General features: G+C 34.7%; 1 protein-coding gene and 1 long non-coding RNA gene across 6 annotated transcripts; both read right to left on the bottom strand.

Moving 5' to 3' along the window:
- Window positions 1-466: 466 nt before the first annotated feature.
- Window positions 467-10,131, bottom strand: LOC127078395 (RNA pseudouridine synthase 7). The gene is made up of 12 exons (XM_051018857.1): window positions 9,815-10,131; window positions 9,656-9,699; window positions 9,481-9,558; window positions 9,282-9,382; window positions 9,107-9,194; window positions 8,137-8,215; window positions 7,783-7,865; window positions 4,932-4,997; window positions 4,082-4,138; window positions 2,747-2,857; window positions 1,957-2,195; window positions 467-1,190 (listed from the first exon to the last, which is right to left on the bottom strand). Exons 1-12 carry the CDS (start codon window positions 9,912-9,914, stop codon window positions 1,091-1,093), a joined length of 1,146 nt encoding a protein of 381 aa, XP_050874814.1. The 5' UTR covers window positions 9,915-10,131; the 3' UTR covers window positions 467-1,090.
- A 12,843-nt stretch (window positions 10,132-22,974) lies between these two features.
- On the bottom strand, window positions 22,975-25,285 carry LOC127078394 (uncharacterized). 5 transcript variants are annotated; one of them, XR_007787850.1, is made up of 5 exons: window positions 24,971-25,285; window positions 24,740-24,845; window positions 23,843-24,639; window positions 23,634-23,714; window positions 22,975-23,388 (listed from the first exon to the last, which is right to left on the bottom strand). It is a non-coding gene; the product is annotated as an uncharacterized LOC127078394 (long non-coding RNA). The 5 variants fall into 5 exon arrangements; XR_007787852.1 differs by having other exon boundaries at window positions 22,975-23,714; window positions 23,843-24,117; window positions 24,245-24,639; XR_007787851.1 differs by lacking the exon at window positions 23,634-23,714 and having other exon boundaries at window positions 22,975-23,633; window positions 23,715-24,639.
- Window positions 25,286-25,733: the final 448 nt, after the last annotated feature.

Genomic DNA, 25,733 nt, shown 5'->3' with positions numbered 1-25,733 from the left:
ATGACCATGGATATATGGCTTAATTCAAACTTAACTTTGTAAATTTCCTTACACTCCAAAATAAAATAAATTTACTTATATAGGGGGGAATTTTAAAATCTTATCGTAATGTATATGCCTGACCCCGAGATAACTTGTAAAGTAAAAAAAATCCCAAAACTATCGTTCATTTGTAAATTCATTTCAAACAACACAATAAGTACAAGTGTAAGAAAACTATCAATTTGTCTGGAATCAGTGACCTAAATCAATATGCATACCAAACTTTAGACTTCTGGTTCAAAGCTGAAAAAAATTGTAAAATGCTATTTGTTTCGAAAAAGCACTAGGACATGATTATCAATTTTAAGAAGCATACCCTGCACATTGTCTTTAACAAATTTTAAATAAAAAAAAAAATCTTTGAACTAAAATATCTATAAAAGCCAATTCTAAGATTTTAACACCTAGCTTTAAAAAAAGAAAATAGATTTAAACACCTAATATTATTAATAAAATTCGTTTGGGATACACTTCATGTTCAGTAACTAATCTTGACTAAACAAACTTAAGCTGAACAGTATACAAAAGAAGAAAAAATGTGAATCACAAACAGTGTCCTGTTTTTGAAATTGAATTGGTCCATAAGCTCCAGGTACAGGTAATTGTTACAACATATTCCTTGTAAAACATGTTCTCTGTTCCAGGTACAGGTAATTGTTAACAACATATTCTCTGTTCCACCCGTTACCTCCAAATGCAATGCATTCAAGTTTAGTTAAGACATGGTTTGACCAAAATTGAGAATAAAGTTGCCCCAACAAAATATATGATCATCTTTAAAAGAAAAATGTCTCTTCTTTTCATTCTTTCTCTCACTATGAAAGGGACTAAAGAATAATAAGGATTATTCTATTTCCTCTCCATTGTGCCTGGATAATAGCAAGACTATAACCAGCTCACAAACCTGCATAGGTCAGATACAAAAAACTTGCATGGCGTATACATAACTTGGGATCAACCAAAGTGTAATAGGTTGAATATTTGGATAAAGTGTTGTCTGTATATTTGTTTGCAGTGCCCAAGAAAAATATATTTCAGCAGCAACTAGTTAAAGTTTTGCCCAATCAGGATATGGGCATTCATACGTCCATCCAGGTCCAGAGTACCGCATACAATGTAACCACAAACCTTCTTCATCTGCATCATATCTGAAATTTAAAAATTGACAAAAAATAACAAGTTTGGTGATCAAACCATCTGAGGTTCATAAAAATAAAAGGGTAGCCACTTGTCAGAATAGAATCAACTGGATTATAAGATTAAGTTACTGGAAGTTTAACATATAGCAAACTAACAAGTCAAAAATAAGTTTCCATTCCATAAAATCTATAATATAATAGAGATCAAATCAGAGGAAGAGAAAAATATATAAACATAAACCAATGTGTGTAGTTTGGCTAATTGGCCAGTAATGGTCAATATCTAAAAAGACCTTAAACATTTATATGGATCAACAGTGGTATCAGCAACATCTCCATATTCCTCATACAGAAAGAGATTTTTGCTACAAAATTCATACAGGTGAAGTACCCAGCTGAGCAACTATACACAGCTTCGAGCTTCTAATTTTTTAAGCAGATATTTATTTACCTGATTCCTACCTAATCATGTCCTGAGGCCACAAACCTAAATTACATAAACTGTAGAAACATGCAATCTAAGCATTGTACCAGAGATTTGTTTCACACTTCTCTTATTATTATGTTTCGTCTAGTGATGTAATACGAGTAGGAGTTGACCACGAAAAAATCTACCATCACAACCAACATATGATGAACATTATACTATACACAGCTAGACAAAGGCTTGGGCACAAGATAATTTGCATTTAACTTGCTTTCAAAATTAGTATAGTACAGTACAAAGCCAGAAGCAAATATTTTTTGCTTTTAATCAAGATGAAGGATTTCATACCCATTTGGTGCCAAATTTGGACAATTCGTACACATGGGATCAAGGCTAAAATCCTCGTTGGAATTTTCTTGACATTCGCTGGGCAATTCTTCACCCAAATTTGATGTCAAAGAAACATCAGATATGCGAGCCGATCTATCAGCAGTTGACCCATTAATAGACCGATCAACGGGTTGCTCTGAGATGTACAACATGTCATTGGCTATTGGGTGTCCAGAATACTGTAAATGGACGCGTATCTACAGAAAAAGTGGGTATTTGTTAGCTTCGATATTTGCATTAGTAATAGGTTTAAATAAGATGAAGTGCATAATGCATTTTGTCAAATGACTTCACATTTTCAACTGCTTCGGTAATTTCTATTTATCTTTATTGCATATATTCTCCATCAGGTTTATTAATGAAACAATGTCAAGCATGCATGTATATATCTGGGATAGCATGACTGGCATGAAGCATGTAACCTACTTAAAAATGTGTTGTCAGTGACTGTTGTGACACATCCCTAGAAAGTTTGTGTGCTATTGATATTCATGGAAAGGGAACAGCTCTGCATCAAAACCTATTGAAGGTACCAGCAATGTTTTTTTTCGGTGGAAATAAAAGTAATGTTTAGACTGAAGATATAAAAGATACATCAAAGGAATTACATAGAATTACATTAATAATATACAGATCGACACAGAAAAAGGATAAAAGTAAAAGCTAAAATAGAAAGCATACTCAAATAAGCAGCTTAAGTCTGGATAAGAAGAAACAATCAATCAAAATCGGCCAACAATTTTCTTACCTGATGGGTGCGGCCAGTGACTGGTTCACATAAAACAATACTATGAGTACCATTGCTACTAATCCGAGTAAATTTTGTAGAGGAAACCTTCCCCTTTGCAGAGTCTCTGACCTTCATTATCAAACATATACACACTTAGATTTACCAAATAAGACAACCTCCTGCCTTGCCACCACTTTGAATTTTAATCCAACAGAAGGTATCAACTTCATTTTTCTTCCAACAATATTTAGTTCTTATCAGAACATCAGAATAACCAACACCCAGATTGTTTTCTGTTGTTATATGCCCACTTAAATTTGATCATTTAGCAGTGACTAAAGAACCAGTGGTGGTAGGTCTATTTGTGTTTCTCATGATGCTATTCTTGTTGAATTGGAAGGAAGATATAATTGTCTTAAACTATGATTTTACAACCACGTTGCTCTGATTCAGAAATACTTTTTTGAATTGTGACAAGATCAGCATTGGATGCTACCAACTCATGAGCAACTTATTCTCAAAAATATTGATTGATTAGTGAGTGGGCGTGATATGTGGACAATGCATAATCCATATATTTTGTGCTTAAACTCGATTTTACTAAATAATGGTCATAAAGACTTTTATATAATATCACAACCAACTAGCCTTAAGGGTTAAGCTGTAATATAAAAACACGTGAATCATTTTTAAATTACATTTCTGATAGGTATGATTGTGCGATATTCTAGATACTGGTGATCTACATTAAAAGGTATCTGACAATTCACTTCTGCTGAACTTGAGTTAGAATCATACTTACTACTACTGAGTGGCTGACTCTAACCTTGATGCACTTAACATGAATGTTGAATGAGTTGGGAGTGTAAAGTGACTGGAGCTTAAAAGGAGCTACTACATCAATACTAAATATTTCATAATCATTTTTATAAAGGTTTAGAAGAAGTTTTTTATAGGGTATCATTTATTTGGGTTTTTTTAATAAGCAAAATATTTCCAATTAATTAAGTTTTCTCACAAAATTAAAATATGTTAGATTGTTTTTCTCTTATAGCTAGAAACTGGATCCTAGAAAAAGCTATATCATATGAGCAGATCTTTCGGATTCACTAACAATCCAAATAACGTCATATTGTTTTCATTCGTTCTTTATTTTTAGGAATTTGTAATGGAAAAAGTGAAAACCGCAGAATCTCTTGTTCTCCATTTCTTGTACTACTACTTGAAAATGAAAATAAAGTTAAAATAGTGAAATTTATAATATTTAGGTTTAAAAAAAACAAAAATGTTTTCTTAAATCAAACAGGCCCTGGATTTTTCTACCATGAAACAAAATAGAATCAAATGACTTACCTCTGCTGTGCTCCTTCCTTCTCGAGCATTATAGTCTATATTGGCATCAACAATTAGCTGAAAAGTAAGAGCATAGTCATGAGGAGAATAGTATCACAATTTTGACTCCTGGTATAACAGAAGATAATCATGTATAGCTAAAATCAACAGATATCCCGCAAATTAGAGTTCTTTGAAGTACTAATAAATAACTATATGTCTCAGATTAAAGTTTCAGTTAACCAGAGTCTGTTTAGTTGTTACTTTCTGTTTTCATATTTTAGAAACATAACGCAACAATATCAGTACACTTCTTAAAACTCAAACCAAGTACTTTTTGAAGGTTTTAAGTTTTAACAAATGTTTCACGAACAGCTGTTCTCATTATGGAAATATTGCAGTTGGTAACTTCAATTGATGATAATGTTATCCTGAACAATATTGCTGTATTGATTTGGTCAAAATAAAAATAAACACTTGTACATGCCCAACCTGTTACTTCTTCAAAGACAAAACTGCAAAGTGCAGATATTTCTTGCATCCATTTTATTTACCCCCTCCCAAAATCTCATTAAAGAGCCCCATAATTGAGTTATTTACGCATCTCTCTTTGACCCAAAATGATAAGCCTATATGACACTTTTAACAAGTTGAGTTATTTAAATATCAACAAAACCCTTAATTATTCTCCAGAAAAAGGATGATAGAAGTAATCAATTAAGTAATCCTGATGATGCTTTATTATGCTCACAAACAAACAAAAAAGAAAACAAATAATGTCACATTGTTATCAATTATAAATACTAGCAGGGTTCACTTCTTCGGCATAATATTAATAGTAGCATAACTCATCCTAGTCCAAATAAAATACCTCATCCTTGGGAAATTCTCCAACTACTTTTGCAATATATTGTTTCTTGACTAAGCCAGCTTCAATCTGTAACAATCAAATTCTCTAGTTATAATGGTTGTATAGAGAAAAAGATTTGAATATTGGTATATTTATTGTAAATCAACCATATTTTCTCTTCTTTTTTTTTACTTAATAAAATCAAACATATTTTGTCAAAGCTATGACCTCATCAAGATATTGATAACATGAGTACATGACACAACAAACTAAACAACTTTCTTCAAGAGAGAACTGCTACTACACGGACATGGACATAGACTCAGTTGTGCTTGGCCTAAAGAAATTCTTTCTTCTTCTGTCTTAGGTAAGTTTAAGCCAGAGGTCAGAGTCATGAAAGGAGACTTTTAGCACTATTTCTACATCGCAAAAGATAGCACCAATGTACTAAAGTACAAGGGACCGGCGAAAAAACTTGTATGTCCAGAATGGCTTGAGTCACAGTACGCAGATCCATCTCGTACAAAACAGGTAGCGGTAGAGGCCAACTTCCAGATTGATTGGCACAATCTTAGCATCATTAAGTGATGCCGAGCTTGGGATTAAGCAGGGGACCAAGAGGATACCAGTATATCACGGAGATGTATGGGAGTTGATTATAATAATTATAGGAGTTTGTTACGATATAATAGGGAAGAGAATAATCAACTAAGTTTGTGTCTATAAAATAGGAAAGGAAGGGAGGGAAGTAGGTATCTAATTATTCTATTAGGGTTAAGGATCACCATCTTGGTGAGGGAAGCACTGTGTGCTTAGGGGCTGATAGATATTCTCTATCAGTTTGTTATTTTCTTCATTGCTATTTCATTGTAATTGTTCATCCGCAATAATACAATTACGGCATTCTTTCACTATTCTTTTCACAAATTCATTGTCACTCACATATTCATATAAGAACCCATCAATTGGTCCGACCTACCGGATTCGAAAAACCCTACCAACAGAGATTGTAGATGCCAAGGCAACCTAAGATGGGAGACCGGGTTGAAGCTTTGGAGAAACAGATGGAGAATGTAACAACGACTCTGCAGGGGCTGGCTCTGCAGATGCAACAACAGAGTGTGCTATTAACTGAATTAAGCAAACAGATTGGTAAGAGAACACTAAAAGCAGAGCCATCTGTGGGTGATTTGTCAAAGAGCGAATCACGTCTTGCTGGGAAGAAGGTGAAACTTCCTTTGTTCGAAGGGGGTGATCCGGTGGCGTGGATCACACGAGCTGAAATTTACTTCGATGTTCAGAATACATCGGATGCGAGGCGGGTGAAATTGGCTCGACTGAGCATGGAGGGTGCAACAATCCATTGGTTCAACTTACTCATGGAAACAGAGGACGATCTGTCCTGGGAGAAATTGAAGAAATCGTTGATCGCGCGTTACGGCGGTCGTCAATTAGAAAATCCATTTGAGGAGTTATCCACCTTGCGTCAAACTGGCAACGTGGAAGAATATGTTGAGGCGTTTGAGTTACTGTCATCACAAGTGGGGAGATTGCCGGAGGAGCAATATTTAGGTTATTTCATGAGTGGATTGAAACCTCCAATTAGAAGGCGTGTTCGCACTCTGAATCCTGTGACACGGATGCAAATAATGCGAATTGCTAAAGATGTAGGGAATGAATTGAATGAGGAAGACGAAGACGGAGAAAGAAGTTACAGGAAGAAGCAAGGAGAACTTCCTAAAGAACTGGAGGTTGTTGGTACTGATGACATCTATCCTGACAAGGTGTTGGGTACAAGGCTGACAGTACAGGCAGGTGTGACTGTTCCGCAGAGTCTCATTCAATGGAAGAATAAGTCTTTGGATGATGTGACTTGGGAAGATGATGCTTATCTGAGGGGACGATTTCCTGAATTTAGCCTTGAGGACAAGGCTGGTTTTAAGGAGGGAGGTGTTGATAGAGATATAGATGACGAGGTGGGCCTTAACTATGGACCTAGGGTCTATACTAGAAGAAGGGGTCAAGGAGTAAAAGAATAGAGGCAATAATTATAGGAGTTTGTTATTATAATTATGGGAGTTGATTATAATAATTATAGGAGTTTGTTACGATATAATAGGGAAGAGAATAATCAACTAAGTTTGTGTCTATAAAATAGGAAAGGAAGGGAGGGAAGTAGGTATCTAATTATTCTATTAGGGTTAAGGATCACCATCTTGGTGAGGGAAGCACTGTGTGCTTAGGGGCTGATAGATATTCTCTATCAGTTTGTTATTTTCTTCATTGCTATTTCATTGTAATTGTTCATCCGCAATAATACAATTACGGCATTCTTTCACTATTCTTTTCACAAATTCATTGTCACTCACATATTCATATAAGAACCCATCATAAGCTAACCACTACTTTTGGATATAATACATGAGATATTTGAAACTAAGAAGCTCTTTATACAAATATCACTATCGGTACTCGACCATAACCTTTTGTAAAACTAGATTCCAAGATAAAATATTTGCATTTAAACTTGCAATATAATAGTCTTACCAAACATTACTTACTAGTTATGTTTGGTATATGCAAGTTCACTGTTCAGAGCACGAAGAGAATATACCTCATAATTGTTCTACAAAAGGTTATATTGAAAACTCATAATTGTTCGCTTTTCATAATTGCTCTGGTGAAATAATTTAATTAAAGATATAATGAAAACTCCTGTATATCACAACATTTTCTTCTTAAAAATACTCATATTACAGCTCAAATGCTTTATGCAACATGAACTATGTTGCTCACAAAATGTCATGTAAAATTAAATAATGTAAGAGACAAAAGAGTGAAGAAACAGACACAAGTCCAAGCTTAAACTCACCTCCTGCCTAAAACTGTCAGCTTTTGTGGCATTTCTGGCTATAATAAGGAGCCCAGAGACAAGGCGATCCAGTCGATGGATAGCTGAGATGATCGTGTCAAGGAAAATTGCAAGTACAAAATCAATAAACTCCAGGAAATAAAACAAAAGTCAATTACAGAATGGTTAAACTCTGAGACAGGGAAAATGAAAGTAAAAAATTGATCGACTCGACTCATATTCAAAAATAAGTATGCAAAATGTGCATGGGAGAAGCTATATTTTAAGTTAATTGAGAATTGAAAACCTTATGAGAAATGACCCTCCTTTTTATGATGATTAAATAATTTACTTCCAAAATGAATTTTTGGATACGAAACAGAGGCGCCAGTCCATGCTCTGCTTGAAGGATGCCAACAACAGTGTTCTTGCGATATTGACCACATGGATGAACCTATGTACCAGCTAAAACTCACAGCTTTAGTTCAATGTGTATAATGTTAAGCAAACTATCATTATGAAGCACCTCACTTGTAGGCAACTAATAGAAAATCCATTAAAAATATTGGACTTTTTTACATATAATAGTAGGAAATAATTCAAAAACATTAAGCGCCGTTAGCCAAAACCATTGAGCCATTCTCTAATATATAAAGTTAAAATTTCAGTTTCCTGCCAACATTGGAAGCAGTTCAATCAAAACCAATATAAAACAGTGTTTGAAGTGCTGGATGGTGGCTCATGGCAGTGAGCAGATATCTGGCCATACAGACATAAATACGTGCGGATGGCCAATGCAAAAGCATGGCGGTTATATTAAAATTTTACCATATATACAGACACTGTTCAAATACTCCTCCCAATACTATGCAACAAAATCCATAAAATCATCACGGTGACTTGCAAGGAAGGATCTGATTCAATATAGGTTTACTGTAATCAGCCTTAACCTTTCATTTGCAAGAGACAGAATTGACAGCTCTAAGAACCTATGACCTCCTAATTACATAACAACAACTATAACCGTTAGTTAAAGGCTCCCCTTCCTAACTTACCTTCTCAATAAGAATAAGAAACAAATAATAATTTATATCCAAATCAATAAATTATAAAAACGTATTTAGGATATATTTCACCAGAGTTTTATTTTTTCTTTAAAAAGAAAATACTCTTATAATTTATCTCAATTATTTTAATACTAGAACATTTTATCAAGATATCATGTAAATTGTTATGAAATTATTACAAGAGGATCAGCCCATTCTCTCTATTACTATGTATTATAGTTGAGATGAAAGTTTTATAACTCGGGAACTCGGCTAATCCACTTATCAAACTTACTTACGGGGACAGACGCCGGTTTACAAACAGTTAGCACATCTGATTCTTTTTGAAGAATAGGAACCTCACAAGCCATCACAGGTGGTTCATGCCTGAAACCGTAACAGTAACAAAATCAGTTACAAACTCTATTCTATCACAGCCTTAGAAATAAAGCACTACCAAGTGTTTTTTCAAACCTGTGTAAAAAATGGCTTATCTTTTGAGATGATTTAACCACATACGAAACCGGCACCATTTCACCATCAACTTGAATCCTTCCACATTTCACTGCACTAACCTACAATCCAAACAAATAACCATGTGACAGAGGCTAGGGAGCAACATAATATATCACAAAATAGCAAATCAAAATAATAAAAATAGAAAATCTCTTACATAATATTCATAAGGTCGACCTTTAAACTCTTCAGCAAACAAATCCACAATGGTTTTCCCAGCCCATCGATTCTTCACCTGACATTAACAAATTGAAATTTTCTAGGGTTTAACTAGGGTTTAACAAAATAAGTGAGATTTTAAAACGATGGAAAAATTCGCAAACCGAACTAACATGAGCGATGAATTCGAAGTAGTATGGTCTAACGAATCGAATCCCTGCATAAATTCCATCAACCGAAAGGGGGAAAATGAGGATCGTGTTTAATGATACAAATTCAATTTCGAACTTGATAACGGAATGTGTGGAAACTCTGAAAGATTTGATATTTACCGTTTCGGAAGATGTAGTCTTGCGGTAGCGGGGGATTTGCTGGGGTTTGCCATACGATGTCCATACACTCGTTCTTCTCTTCTCTCTTCCTCTTCATCATCTTCACTCACATTCTATAGCGTCGAGAAAGGTTGTGAAAAGTGAAAACTTGGAATGTAGTGTATGTCAAAACGACATGTTTTACTATGTCGTTATGTAAGTTCTGGCCAATTTAAAACCGATAGTAGTTTTATCGGCTGATATGAAAATTTGGAGTTTTTTTTTTTATAAGCGAAAACATAAATTTGGAGTTAATATCTTCTCCTTTTCTTTCTTCTCCATTTTTTACTTTGAAAACATAAATATAAATATAATAGTATGTCCACTTATTTTTTAGGGTTATTTAGAAAAACAATCCACTTTTTTAAGAAAACTCCCAAAATACCTCTGATTTCAAAAAAATTCTCAAAGTATCCCATTTTTAGGAGAAGTCGTCAATTGAATTGGAGACTCCTCTTAAAACTTGAATGGAGACGCCAATTGGATTGGCTAGCCTGCCCTAGCCAATCCAATTGGCGCCCCTGTGTAGGTTTTAAAAGGAGTCGTCAATTTAATTGGAGACTCCTCCTAAAATGCATTTTTTTTTTGTTATACGGTATACGTGATAGATAAATTTTATATAGGACCACTTGATATTAATAATATTTGTTGTTTACACAAAGAAACCTAATGGTGATGATCGGGATCACTTAACCGACCTCCGATCCCACATCCTCTAGCTACCCTAACCCTTGGCCCTAACCGACGTTGACGATTCTGCACCGGTGTTTGATCATCTGAGGGGCCAGGAGTGTCACTACCAACTACAGGAGAAGGTCTGTTGAGATATTCAGACAAGTCGGCATAGTCTTCAGTATGCATCGATGGTGTACCGCCGTAGTTGAGCTCATGACCCATGCCAGAGAAGTTGGGATGTGGTTGACTCATGGATGGGCGACCGGGACGGTTGAAGGGAGACATGGGTGTGAACGATGCGTCGAGGAAAGGTTGGAATGGTTGTTGGGGTGTTTGGTAGAGATAGGGTTGTTGGATGTTTTGGTTTTGTGATGTTTGGGCTTCTTGGCTACGGTAGGAGGATGGGCGGTTGGTGTTGAATGATCGTTGGGTGTTCTGGCTAAGGCGACTTTGGTAGGGTGATGGGGTTGGTGCGAAGCGATGTTGGGTCTCAAGTTGATGGTCAATTTGTTGGTGGTGGTATGAGGTATGCTCTTGGTATTGGGGTTGGATGTATGGCATGTTTTGGTTGTATGTTTGTGTGTTGGTTGAACGGAACGTTTGACGGACAGGGGGTTGTGTGTATCCGGTCTGACATTGTTGTTGGGGGTTTGATGTTAAGGTGTCATGTGTATAAGTCATCTGGCGTGGGTCGTACAAGTACATATCCTCGGCGATGAACTGAAAACCAACTGATTTGTACCAAGCCATATAAGTACGACTTGGTTTTTCTTCAGTTGGCATGACTGCGTCAATTAACACATGGTCATGACGGTGCTTTCATTTGCAACACTCTGATCTTGCGAAGCTTTGTCATGGATTGAAGTTCCATTGGTCGTTAACTTTACGCAGATGCCATTCTCCTAGGCTAACTGGGGGATCTGGGATATTTTGGAGCATACCGAGCTGCAGCTTCACACGATCACTATTGTGCATCTCCATAGTTGTGAACCGTATTATCAGTGTGCATGCAGTCCATACGGCTGTGTCTTCAACGTTGACCTCATGGTCATGATCCAAAGTAAGGTATGGACGCCAAATAAACTGAAATGTGAAAGAAGATAGGATTATAGTAAATGTAGAAAAAGTTAACAAAATATAACGAAATAATCATGTTATTTTCCTTACGTCTGTCAATTGAAGGTGATCCAACAGGTTGCGATACTGAGTAATATAGTGTCTTGGACATCTGTTGTAACTCATACCACGTGCAGACCATCTACACCAAAAAGTCAAAAAATATTAGTTAGAGGTAATAATCTTTAAAGAAGTAAGTAAAGATATAGCAATTTAAACAACTTACTTTTGTGCATACGGAAATGTGAAAGGGTTGTTATTGACGGGTGCTAGAGACGGTAGTCTTGGCCAACCCCATGCTTGTAGCAAAATAGCACATCCAGAAAATATAGATGTGTCTTTGTGTGAGTTTTTGCACAAGGAGCTATAGAGATAGGCTAAACAAGCAGATCCCCAACTGTAACTTCCTATTCTATCTACATGTCTAAGTAGAGGTAAGTACATAATATGCATGCTAGAACCACTACCTTCGGAAAATAAAAACGAGTCAATTAACAGCATAACGTAACACCTAGTTTTTATTATTTGAGCATCTTCGGTAGAATGCTCATCTAAGTATAAACTATTATAGTACGACTTAAGGCGTGAGAGTAGTATACCTTGACCTCTTGCATTATCATCTAACAAATCAGTCTCTAAGAGCTCCATTAAAATTGAATTTGCATAGTTGGTTTTACCATTAACAGCCTTACCTTCAATGGGTAGTCCCAAAAGCATGTAGACGTCTTCTAACGTCACGGTACACTCACCGGTTGGGAACCAAAATGTGTGTGTATCTGGTCTCCATCTTTCGCATAAAGCTAGAATGAATTTGTTATCTATGGACCAAGACAAAATCTTGCTTATATGACCAAAAACCGGCGAGTTCAACATAAGGTTGAATTATCGGGTCCATATGGACATATTCGTGGACCCGAGTTCGGAACCTTGATACATCCTATAAAAGAAAGAATAAAAAACTTGACTAAGTTGGTATGTTAAAATAAAAGGGGGTTGGTGAAGATGAAAGATAAAAACTTAACAAAAGAAAAAACTTACATATGTTGCGATGTTTGCAACCGTTCCTCTATGTGCTTCGCCCATTGTGAGGATAGACATTTTGTCGGGGGGTTGGTGTAGATGAAACTATAAAAAGTTTTTGCAGATGAAATTGTAGAAGAAGTATTGTAGAGGAAGTAGTAAGAGTGGGTGTGGAAGAAGTGTTGATGAAGTGGATGTATTTATAGGCAAATGGATGGGAGCATGAAAACTTGTGCTTGCATGGTGTCTCCATTTGAATTGGCGACCATATACAACCTTTAAGAGGGGTCGCCATTCAAATTGGTGCCTCCATAGGGACATGCATGCAAGATCTAGGTCTGATTGCTTAGTTTCGAGGTCTGAATGCATGGTGTCTCCACTTGAATTGGCGCCCATGTGCAAGGAATGAGTGAGGGCGCCAATTCATTTGGAGTGTGTGTCTGCATGTCTGACACGTGGTTGTCTTATCTCTTGCATGCTGAACATGGCACTTCTTAGTAGCTTGCATGGTTGACACTTCATTTCGGAGTAGCTTGCATGCTGAACATGCCACTTCTTAGTAGCTTGCATGGTTGACACATCATTTTCGGAGTAGCTTGCATGTGCGACACGTCATTTCGGAGTAGCTTGCATGTGAGACACTTCACTCCTCTATTTAAGTGTCTTACTATCAACATCCAAGACACTTCACTCACATTCATCTGCAGTAAGAAAATAGTTTTCATCTGCACAATGTCATCTTCATCATTATACAGTGTCAACGTTCACTGCAACGGTGAAACTTACGAGTCTGAGCTATATGGTTTTTGTTTTCGAAACACTGATACCATTAGACTCACGATCAAGTGAAACACAACCTTCTTGCATTTGAAAAAACGAATACAATCCTGTATAGGACCGGGTATTGTGTCAAAGATCACATATCAAAATCCAATATTTTTTTAGAATAGTCAATGCAAGTATTTCCCCCTTAAGGTACGAGACGATGAAGATGTTGAATACATGTTTATTAGTCATGAACATTCAGGTTGCAACTGTATTGAGTTATACATTACTCTTCAACCATGTATACCATCTCAACAGTCTCAACTAACCGGTCAGGATGAATCTGGTAAAGATGATCCACAATGGTCAGATGACGTCAATCTAGAAGTAGAAGCAGAAGTGAACGTCGTTGATGAAGAAGAAGAGGAGACCGAGATAAAGGTTGATCACATGTTGAACAACGACGATGAAGATGATGATCAACCACCACCAATACCTCCTAGTCATGTCTACAATCCGCCTCAACATATGACAAATATGGATCTTCACGATGATGAAACATCCAACAGTGTTTTATATAATCTGTATCCGAGATCAGAAGGTGAATTAAAGGTGGGAGACATGTTTCGTACCAAAGAAGAATGTGTTCTGGCTATCAAAAAATTCCACATGAACAACTCTGTTGACTTTACAATGAAACACACTGATTCTATAAGGTATGTTACCGAATGTCGTAACATGCTTTGTAAGTTTCGTTTGGCTGCGTCTTACAAGAAGAAAAACGACTCTTGGGAGATCGGTTCAATAGACCCACCTCACAGTTGCATTGCAACTAATGTTGAACAAGATCACCGTAAACTAAATGCAGTGTTGATATGTCAAGACATTCTGCCGTTGGTTAATAAAGACCCATCAGTGAAGGTGAGTATAATTATATCCCATATCAGATCAACATATAATTATACTCCATCTTACAAGAAAGCATGGATTGCAAGAACAAAGGTTGTTGAACAAGTTTTCGACAATTGGTAGGATTCATACAAGAAATTGCCACGGTTTTTATGGGCACTAAAAACATATGTCCCAAGAACTGTGGCAATTATGGAGACATTGCCAGCGATAATGCCAGACGGAATCGGTGCTACAGGTAATAGAATCTTTCATCGTCTCTTTTGGGCATTTGACCTGTGCATCAAAGGTTTCGCATTCTGCAAACCTATTATTCAAATTGATGGCACTTGGTTATACGGAAAATACAAGGGTACTTTGCTCATGGTGGTTTCACAAGACGGAAACAACAATGTCTTTCCCATTGCCTTTCCTCTTGTTGAAGGTGAAACGACTGGTGGATGGGGTTTCTTCCTTCGACATCTCAGAATGCATGTGGCTCCACAAGCCAATCTTTGTTTGATTTCTAATAGACATGCTGCCATTGAGAGTGCCTACAACAACCATGACAACGGACGACATGATCCTCCTTCTACCCATGTCTACTGTATCAGACACATTGCACAAAACTTCATGCGTGTTATAAAAGATAAGAATCTTTCCAAGAAGGTGGTGAATGTTGGGTATGCTCTAACTCAACCGTCATTTCAATATTATCGTGATGAAATTAGACTGTCTAATGAAGACACAGGGAGATGGCTAAATAACATACCAGTAGAGAAGTGGACAAGGGCATTTGAGAGAGGTTGTCGATGGGGCCACATGACAACAAACATTGTGGAATGCATGAATGGGGTATTCAAAGGAATTCGAAATCTGCCGATAACCGCCTTGGGAAGATCAACCTATTATAGGTTGGCTTCTATGTTCGCAACCAGAGGTGAAAGATGGAGTGCGGTGTTAATGTTTGGGCAAGTATTCAGTGAGTGTTGCATGAAGGTCATGAAAGAGGAGAGCATCAAAGCTAGCACACACGATGTAACAGTCTTTGACCGTCATAGGCAAAATTTCAGCGTCCAGGAAACAATGGACCACAACGAGGGGAGACAAAATTTAGCCTACGCTGTTAGACTAAACAGAAGTTGGTGCGATTGTGGAAAATTCCAAGCCTTCCGCATACCTTACTCCCATGTCATTGCAGCATGCGCTTATACTCGTCAAGATGCTTACAGCCATTTACCTGATGTATACAAGGCCAACACCATGATGAATGGATATAATCAAAGCTTCTCAATACTACCAATGTAGGATTACTGGCCTCCATATAAAGGTGATATTGTTTGGCACAATGACGAGATGCGTAGAAAGAAGAAAGGAAGGCCAAACAGCATATGTATCAGAACAAAGATAGATTCCACAGATAAAATGATAAGATTATGTAGTATCTGTCGTCAACTAGGACACAACAAGAACAACTGTCCCAATCGAGGAGCATCATCTAGGTCTTAAGCTTTTTGTAACATTGTATTTCTGTAACATTTAATCATTATATATCATTAAGTTTTTGTTACAACGAGGTTCACAACAAACATCAGTACAAAATAAGCTATCTGAAAACATAAATATTTCTAATTGATTACAACAATCAAAATGATATTGTCTCGACCGAACATCATTTCCCTAACATCCTTATCATTCTTCATTCGCACCCAACCAAACATACTGTCAAGTCTCTCAATACTTCTAATTTTTTCCCCTTCTGGTATTTTCCTATCTAACCAACGAACCAGCTCCCGCTTCAGTTGATCGAACGTAGTGATGTTCCAGAACAGCATCAGCATTTGAGGTTCGTCTCTCGCATAAATCACCTTACCATATCGACGATAAACACCAAACATGATTGTCAAATGATTGTGTGAGATGTGGAACATTTACTCACACAACGCATCTATTTATAACACAAAAATTGCATTTTAGGAGGAGTCTCCAATTGAATTGGCGACTCCTCTTAAAACCTACACAGGGGCGCCAATTAGATTGGCTAGGGCACTTGCCCTGGCCAATCCAATTGGCACCTCCATTCAAGTTTTAAGAGGAGTCGCCAATTCAATTGGAGACTCCTCCTAAAAGTGGGGTAGTTTGGGAATTTTTTTGAAACTAGGGGTATTTTGGGAATTTCCTTGAAAAAGTGGGTTATTTTTTTTAAAAAACCATTTTTTATACACAATAATTTTGTAAAAATATACTAATGGAGAGTGAAATAGAGACATAAAATGAAGAGAATCTTAACTCAAAATTTGTCTTTGTCATGATTTTTATTTTTACTTTTTTTAGAATCTATTAGGATTATGGAAAAGTTGAAGGTATTAACCAATTATCTATCAGTAAAAGTTAAATTTATGGTTTTTTTGGGTGAGTGAATTCTTTGTCAAATGAATTAATCACTAGTGTTGGTTTTAATGTATAGAAAATTGGGTGGCATTTAGTATGTAAATCATATTTGTGGGAATTCATGAATAAAATCTATTACGGATATTCATGGAGATAATAAATAAATGTTCAACCACATGTTAGTTAATTGATAAATTGGGGATGAAAAAGAGTTGAATCGAGTTGAGTCGAATTTATCTCAGTTCGGCTCAACTCGAGATGAATTGGTTCAATTTAAAACTCGACTTGAGTTCGATACAAACTTTCTTTAAGTTTAAATCGACTCAATTTAAGTTCACAAACAACTTGGTTCAACTCATTAAATTTAGCTCGTTATGTTTGAATTGATTCAGTTTATTGTTAGCCCTATAATGTGTGTGTGTGTGTGTGTGTGTGTGTGTGTGTATATTATATATATATATATATATATATATATTATATATATATATATATATATATATATATATATATATATATATATATATATATATATATATATATATATATATATATATATATATATAGAGAGAGAGAGAGAGAGAGAGAGAGAGAGAGATTTTATACTTGTATTCATGGGTTTTCCATGTGCACAAATAGTAGTCACACTTTTTGCATAAGTGGAATCGTATTTGAATAGGAAAGACCAATACATCCGTGATTGAAACACATTGGTTTTTGTCCTATCTGCTCAAAAATGGCCACCATAACTTGAATATTTAGGCACGCACCTTCTTAACAATCCTTCAACCCCTATTTGGTATAGGAACGATCCATCTTACATATAAAATTTGCAACCATAGAGAAACTTACTATGTTATTGGAAGTTGAAGTCAGATTGTGTAGTTTCATCCACCATGTAATTAGCAAAGTCCCCAGACCAAGGTGCACTTGTAATTGTTAAGATGTGTCCATGTACAAAGAGGTTTTCAATCAACCTTGTATCCTCAATTTATTCCACCTTTTCTTGTCTAGATAGATGGCTAACAAAAATTTCTTCCATACTTTTGTTTCTGATCCTTATATGTGAAGCTTCACAATGCATGGTAAAGTAAGGTCATTCACACACATCACATCTTATATTCTTCATCTGGTGAACTTGAGCAGTTACAAGTTTTTCCAAGTTGAGTGGTGTCATTCATTTTTCTACCTTAATTGTCACTACTTGTTAAATATGTTTGTTGTTATTTAGCATGTGGTTATCCACTTGGTTCATATCAATGAGTACTTATTTAGTATTTGAACATTAATCATACATCTTTAGTTGCTCATTTGTTGCAACTTCAATAAATTTTGTCATCTCAATGGTGGTCTTGAAACTTAAAGAATCGTCGTATATTGTATCATGTATCTACTTTGTTTTGAGTTGCATGTCATTGTAAAATATTTGCATATGATATGTGTTATTAAACTTATATGTTGGGTAAGTAGCTAACATTTTCTTAAATCTTTTGAAAGCTTTACTCAATCATTTTCCCTCTCTTTGTCGGAAAGTTCATATATAATGCTTCTCTTTTAAAAAAATGGATAAGGTAAATATTGCTCATGAAATTTCTTCCATTCCAGGCCATGTGATTGTACTTATTGTGGGTAAGGAATGTTCTGCATCACCTCTCAGGTTGAACAAAAATAGTATTAATATCTTGCCTTCATTTGTATGCATGTCTAGTTTGATGGTACTACACAAAGCGAGGAAGTCTCTGAGAAATTTGTTGGCATCTTCATTGTACCTTATCGCATATTGATTGAAATTGTGTTCTCAGGAGGATATATGTTAAACCAGATGTCTGAGACAACCTGTACAATTGGTTTATGACATATAACAAATTTTGGGGACATAAGTTAGACATGATATATATGACATTGTATATTAGAAAGTAAAAACCAATTACGCAACCAAGTTATGACAGATTAACTTTTGTTCTACCATGAACGAAGCTTAAGTCTCCCATGTGCGAGCATACAAGTAATATTTAACTGCTAGAATGTGATCCAAGTGCATCCATTTTACTGCAAACAAACAAACACTTAAGTCTCCTTTGACGTGAGCATACAAACAAAGTTAACTGCTAGAAAGTGAACGTTAACATTATCTACTAAAAACAAACAACAAATACTCCATTTTATGATTGGAATTACGAAGCTCTTACTTTCTTATTGCACGATGAGGATACGTGGGCACAAAGGTTCGAAACCTTCGAGCATATTAATTATTATTTTCTTTTTTCGCACTTAAGTTTTCTTTCTTTAACCAATAGAAAGTAAACTTCAGATAACAACATTCATTTGCATGAAGAACAAACAAAGTGGTTCCCGTTGAGTACAACAAATATGACTGGTGCTAATATCTCCCTCTTGCATAGCCGGCCCCCGAATCCTTATTGGTTGTAAAGACCATTCTCTTGGGGTTTTATCGTTATTTTCCCTTTCCTTTTGAATAAATAAAATCTGGTGGTAACTCTGTATTTTTTGCGATGCGACAAGGTGATGACGATCTTTGTCGTTGTTATGCTATCATCATCCTTTTGATGATGAAGATCTTTGAAGTTGTGATTTAACCATCATCCTTTTGGTGATAGAGATCGTTGAATTCAGTTTAAACATCATCCTTTTGGTGATGGAGATCTTTGTCATTTAGTATCAAATAGAAGGTTGATATTTATCCACTATCCTATCTTGATAAACTCGTTTTCTTAACTTCATTGCATTTCATCTATGTATTTCATCCTTGTATTTCATCACTGCATCCCATCATTGCATTTCATATATGTATTTCATCTCTACATTTTGAAGGACAAAATTTGGGTCATTTAATATTTAACTATCTCCTACTACGATCATATGAAAAGTGATCGACCTTCTTCATATTCTCTAATTGGAGATATTTAAATAGGGGCAGTTGTTATACCCCAATTTTGTTTGGGCATTTTAAATTCATATGATACATGTTCATTTGTCAAATTTTGCATTTTTAGTCATGTATTTTTATCATCAAATAAAGTCACAAAAATCATGCATATATGCATATATAGTAAAACTGTCAACATAACGTCAATATTTTACATGTTGAGGAAATTGACTAAAATTGTATTTTTTTTATTATACATTTTAAAAAATAAATTCATGATAATTTGATTTATCATTAAAATATCCATTTGAATTTTATTAATCATTTTTATGCATCAAAAAACAAAAATCAATATTTCTAGAAGGTTCAAAACATATCTCATTTATTACATCATTATTTCATGCATATATTATATAATTATTACATACAAATATTATATCATTATTCACTATTTAATAAAATAAGTTTTTATAAGACACTCACATTATTTGCATAATTCTTAAGCCACCTCTTAACCTAATTCTAGAGCCTATAAATCAATCACATTTCATTCACAATGACATCACCAATCATTCACAAAAACTAAGTCAAAACTCTCTTCATTTTTCTTCAAGTCATTTCTTTCTTTATCGAATTTTATTTTAGGTAGAATCTTATGCTTGTCATTTATTTAATTCTATTGCATTTTTATTCTTGATTCATTTATTTAGTACCTTAATCATCACAATTTTGCATGGAAACTCCATTGATTCAAAAATCGAGAGTTTAAAGTGTTCTTGAAACTCCATGAGCAATAGTAATTAAATGTAAATTAATTTTTGTTTATTTAATTGTTTTGCATTATTATTTTTGTTGTACTTAATTACTATCTTAATCATCACCATTTTGCATAAAAAATTTATTGATTCAAAATTAAGAGCTTAAAGTATTCTTGAACCTCCATGAACAAAAGTGATTAAATGAGATTTAATTTTTGTTTTTTTCGCGACTTATTTTTTTTAATTCCGAGCTTTCCATATTGTTCGTAAGATTGAGTAGATGAATTAAAAATTTGTTTAATTTCATGAAAAATTGAGCAAGTTATGATCAAAATATGGATGAATGTTGTCGTTGTTCTTAAAGAAACTCATAATTAATCAGAGTCATGCATTTCCTCTTTTTTCTGATGCATATTGACCACGTCATGTGACGTTGTGTGGCTAACACTAATGAACGTCATGTGATGTTGTGTGGCTAACACTAATGAACTCCTAATTAGACTCAGTTTGCTTCCCCTATTTTGCCAATGTCTTGTTTCTTTTTTAATGTATTTCTTTTGTTTGCTTAAGTTGAGCTTTGGATCATATTTTTCTTTTCTTTTTTTAATTTTGTTTACTAAAAACTCATATCTTATTTATTTCTCTTGCACTCCGTTTACTTTGTTCATAGTTATTTTTTATTGTTTTTATTATTATTATTATTTTAACTCATTATTATCATTATTATTATGTAACTAATTTAAATCATATTAGTTAATTAATTATATCTTATTATTTAATTACCATCTCTTTCATACTCATGCATTCATCTTTGTTATTTTTGCTCATTTAGACTTAGACTTATTATCATTAATTTATTTGTTTAAATTGACAATTAAATTAATGATTATATCAATGTTAAAAATATTTTATAAGTGTAAAACCCTTTTGTCCAACGACAAGTGGATTTTCAAAACTCCTTAATTTTATTTATTTTATTATTATTGGCTTTTATTTGTTTATTTCTTTAATTTTTATAATTAATTAAATAAATAGATAATAATATTAATAATAAGTATAGACAATTAGTTAAAGGAGTATTTTCAAACACATCAAAGTTCTTGGTCTAACGACAAGTGAATTTTCCAAACTCGTTTCCCTCGATTAATTTCATCATCAATATAATTTCAAATATTTTCTGATTAAACGTAACATTAAAACTCTTTTTTTTTTGTAATAATTTGGGCGACAAAGGAAAGATGAGTGTAAACTTTATCTTTTTCCGAATGTTTGAGCAATACTGTAGAGCTCTATGTCCGAACATTCGTCTTCGATTATAAAAAACTTTAATTATTAGAATTAAGTTTGATTCTCTTTAGAAGAAAAAAGATTGATTGAGTTTAGACCTTCCGCAATCTTCGATTATTTGAACACTACTGTAGAGCTCCTTGTTTGAATAATCGTCTTCTGCCTAAAAATATTCAACACATTAAACCAAATTTCTCGCCCTCGTGTAATCAACAACTCAAAACCTTTTCAGAAAGAACATTGTTTTGTCCATTCTAATACGAATATAAACAAACGTGTCATACCCCGATTTTGGTCCTGAATTTTTTATTTTTTTGGCACTTGGCCTAAAATTCATTTGCATACGTTCATTCCCAACTCCATATTTTTGTTACACATTGATCATTGTCTATGCCTTTTTGATCATGGTGCTTTTGACTATAAAATGGATTTTAATCATTTGACTTTTGTAATTTTTCAATTTTTGATTTTAATTTCAAATTAAGTTTAATTCCCAAATTTCAATTTAATTTTAATTGTTATTTTTACTAATGATTCAAAACTCTAATTGATTTTTAATTTTCAAATAGATGTTAGAATTGATGTCAAAGGTAATTGTAACAAATTATTGGATTAATTTGATTTTAATTGGGTTTTCTACTGATTTTTTATTATTATCTAAATTGATATTTAAATTAGTCTTGGATTATTTCTAAAAAATCCATTTTTATATCCATAGTACATTTCAAAATCAAAATAGCATTACAACATTTTCATAAATTACCAAAGTCATCTTCCAAAGGACAAACATTTTAAAACCATAAACATGGACTTGGCATTCCCTTGATCCAACCTACACCAATTCACCTTTTCACTTGAACCATGCAATATTTCAATCAATATCATTCCATTTTCCAAAATTCTAATTTCATATAACAACTATCATATAATCATACATTTCCCATTTCATATTCAAAAATCACACATTCATATTTCAATTACATCATTCATTCATTTACATGCATGATTTTAAAGTATCTTACATGAATATTTGGAAGCTAAAACTCAAACTTTCGATAGTATTCCAACCTTGGACAAGCTTCATGCCTTGGGCGGAGGAGGTTATAGAGCCGATCTTATTCTCATAGATTTAGGTAAGATAAAAAAAAAAAGTTATCCATGTTAAAGGAACTAGTTGTGGCATTAGTTAAAGGATTACTGGTTTTGGTGTTAGTGCAATTATGGAGGGTACTGTTTCGCAAACTAGCCCAACATGGGTTTATGAATTCTCGCACAGTTTACAACAGCACTGGCAGCGGCTCATTTAATAAATAACAAAAAAGCTTGGCCTTCCAAAGTATAATAAGCAGCTGATTGGCAAAGTTTCTTACTAACATGGCTGTTGACAAATTGATCATACATAATTCTTTCAGACACTCTCAAATATTAAAGCAGACATAAGTATTCAGGATGTTACAACAATAATGGATACAAATGGACTTTGTCTCAATGACTACCGACCATGATTCCGTTATACAGTTCGCCTTAATGCAGGTATTTCCCGACGCCCGCCACCGTTTCTGCAAATGGCACATCTTTAAGCAGTGGAGATCAGTCACTAACAAGACAGCAGATAGAAGAGACTCAAATTATTGTGACAACTCCTGAGAAGTGGGATATTATCACACGGAAGTCCAGGGACCGAACTTATGCACATCTTGTGAAGCTCCTCATTATTGATGAGATTCATCTCCTTCATGATAACAGAGGGCCTGTAATCGAAAGTATTGTTGTTAGAACAGTAAGGCAGATTTGAAACAACCAAAGATTATATTCGATTGGTGGGATTGTCGGCTACTCTCCCTAATTAGGAGGACGTGGCCCTATTCTTGCGAGTCGATCTGAACAAGGGGTTGTTTTATTTCGATAACAGTTATAGACTTGTGCCTCTTTCTCAGCAGTATGTTGGAATCACAGTAAAGAAACTCCTTCAGAGATTCCAGTTGATGAATGATACCTGTTACGAGAAAGTTATGGGTATAGCTGGAAAACATCAGGTTCTTATCTTTGTACATTCAAGGAAAGAAACTGCTAATACCTGCATGATGCACACGAAGAAAATATCACAGTGTATTCCGTAAAAAAGGAAAGAGAGAAAAGCCGCAAATCCTCATAGAGGTGCCATAAAATCTTCAAGCGCATTGGCTTCGAATAATTGCCACGAACCTTCTTTGTTGCATCAGAAGTTCTTGAATTGGTAGAACATGTTGGTGCAATAAGTGATCTTTCGGGTAAAGCAAAACTTTTTTGGTTCTTCCCGCGGCAGTATTAGATGTGTTCTTCATTCTTTGGATTTTCACTTCATTGCCTACAACGTTAAATAAACTTCAGGCCAGAAGGATGATGATAAAATTGGATATGTATCGGAAGTTCACCAATGCTTTGGGCAGCAGATCTAAATGCACTGTCACGATATGCCTTAATCACTTCTTTAAGGAGTCCTGTGAAAATCAAACCATAACAGCCAGTACCCAAAGCAAAAAAAAACAAAATGCAATGCAAATCAAGTCTTTGAAAGTAAGAAAGAAAAAAACTCATGTTCTGTCAAGAAACTCAAATGGACTTCACCTTCAAAAAGTTATGCTGATGAACCAAAGCACATCATTAGGGGATTTACTTGAAAAAGATACGGTTAATGGCTATAGTCCAAGTCCCGGTTCAGCATCATCATCCTCTTCGCCAGCATCTCCAACTGCTTCAATGAATGCAGAAAGCTTTCTCAACGCCCTGTGGAGCTTATCGCCAAAAGTCATGGTTGTTACCGAACAGGATTCAAATCACAATGGTTCAACTCTAACGGAGCGTCTGCTTGAAGCCCTATATTCTTATGCAACATTGTTCGATTGTTTGGAATCAACTGTGTCTAGAACATTACTAGAGAGATGTCAGCCCAACCGAATCGATATCAGACATAACCTCCAAAACCGTAATAAAAACTGCTTTTGGAATCTTCAACATTTTTACTGCAGTAACACAAAACAATTGGCAAGTGTTAAAAATCCAGAAATTTCCCAATTTGGGATTAAGGCAAAAGCGATTAGAGAAAGCTTGCGTTAAGAGTACCTTTCCGAATTGCAGCTTCAAAGAGGACCAATCCAGTACTGAACTCAAAAAAGTGTTTTGGCACCTTCTTCTTTGAGCTATAAAGACACGAATTTGAAACCCTAACCTGAAGCATAAAAGGAGACGAAAATTGAGAGAGAAGGGGGCTTGAAAAAAAAAACGAAAACCCTAGAGAGTTCGACGGCTACTGAAAAACAAAAAAAACCCAAAATCGGAGAATCAAAGATAAACCTGTTTTGGAGAGTTGAAAGAGTTGGAAGCTTCATCATTGCCGTCTTTACCGCCGGAGGTGAGCGTTTTTTTGCTTCAGCCATTGATTTCTTTTATGATTTGGAAGCGATTAAGAAAAAACGCACGTTTGAGAGAGGGTTATGATGTGAGAGACGTGAGTTGGAGAACGATTTTGTGAAGTGAAATTGTGAGAGAGAGCCTGAGAGGTGATGAATGAGGACGGAGAGAGTAAAGGTTTAGGGACGAGCGATTTTGAGATTGAGGGAGTGAGAACGATGAGTTTACTATTCCTCCCATTTTTATTTTTTTTATTTTCTTTTCTTTTATTTATTTAAACCACATAAAAGCCATTTAAAAAAATTTATACTTGTAGTCTTTCTTTGTTTTTTTAGTTAATAGTGTACATTAATGTCTTGTTTGTTTGTCTTTTTTTATTTAATAGTGTACATTAATACTTTGTTTGTTTGTCTTCCCTATTAATTTACTAGTTATTAGTCTATAGAAACCCAACAGCCATGCGGCTGGGTTTAATCACTAGTAGACTAACAGTTCTTTTTCTATTTAGTTTTTTTTTTTTTTTTTTTTAACCCTTTTTTATTTTACCTTAGTTTATATATTTAAGTCAGTATTAAAATATTAGTTAGTTAGTAAGTGATCTGGTGGAGGGGAGTTGGTCTCTAGATCTTTAGTGTAATGGGTTCAATACTCTTAGGTGTGGTTTTTCATTCTTTTAATATTTCTTTTATATTTATGCTTTATTATT

Source organism: Lathyrus oleraceus, chromosome 5, assembly GCF_024323335.1.
Source record: "Lathyrus oleraceus cultivar Zhongwan6 chromosome 5, CAAS_Psat_ZW6_1.0, whole genome shotgun sequence".
Lineage (NCBI taxonomy): Eukaryota > Viridiplantae > Streptophyta > Magnoliopsida > Fabales > Fabaceae > Lathyrus > Lathyrus oleraceus.
This window is presented reverse-complemented; position numbering and strand designations above follow the sequence as displayed.

Excerpts from the sequence above, each read along its gene's own strand:
- LOC127078395 (XM_051018857.1), bottom strand. The coding sequence starts at position 9,914 with ATGATGAAGAGGAAGAGAGAAGAGAAGAACGAGTGTATGGACATCGTA. Across the intron at positions 7,866-8,136 it reads TGGACTGGCGCCTCTGTTTC|CTATCCATCGACTGGATCGC; the intron begins GTATCCAAAAAT and ends CGATCATCTCAG. Across the intron at positions 2,196-2,746 it reads TCACTGGCCGCACCCATCAG|ATACGCGTCCATTTACAGTA; the intron begins GTAAGAAAATTG and ends CTTTTTCTGTAG.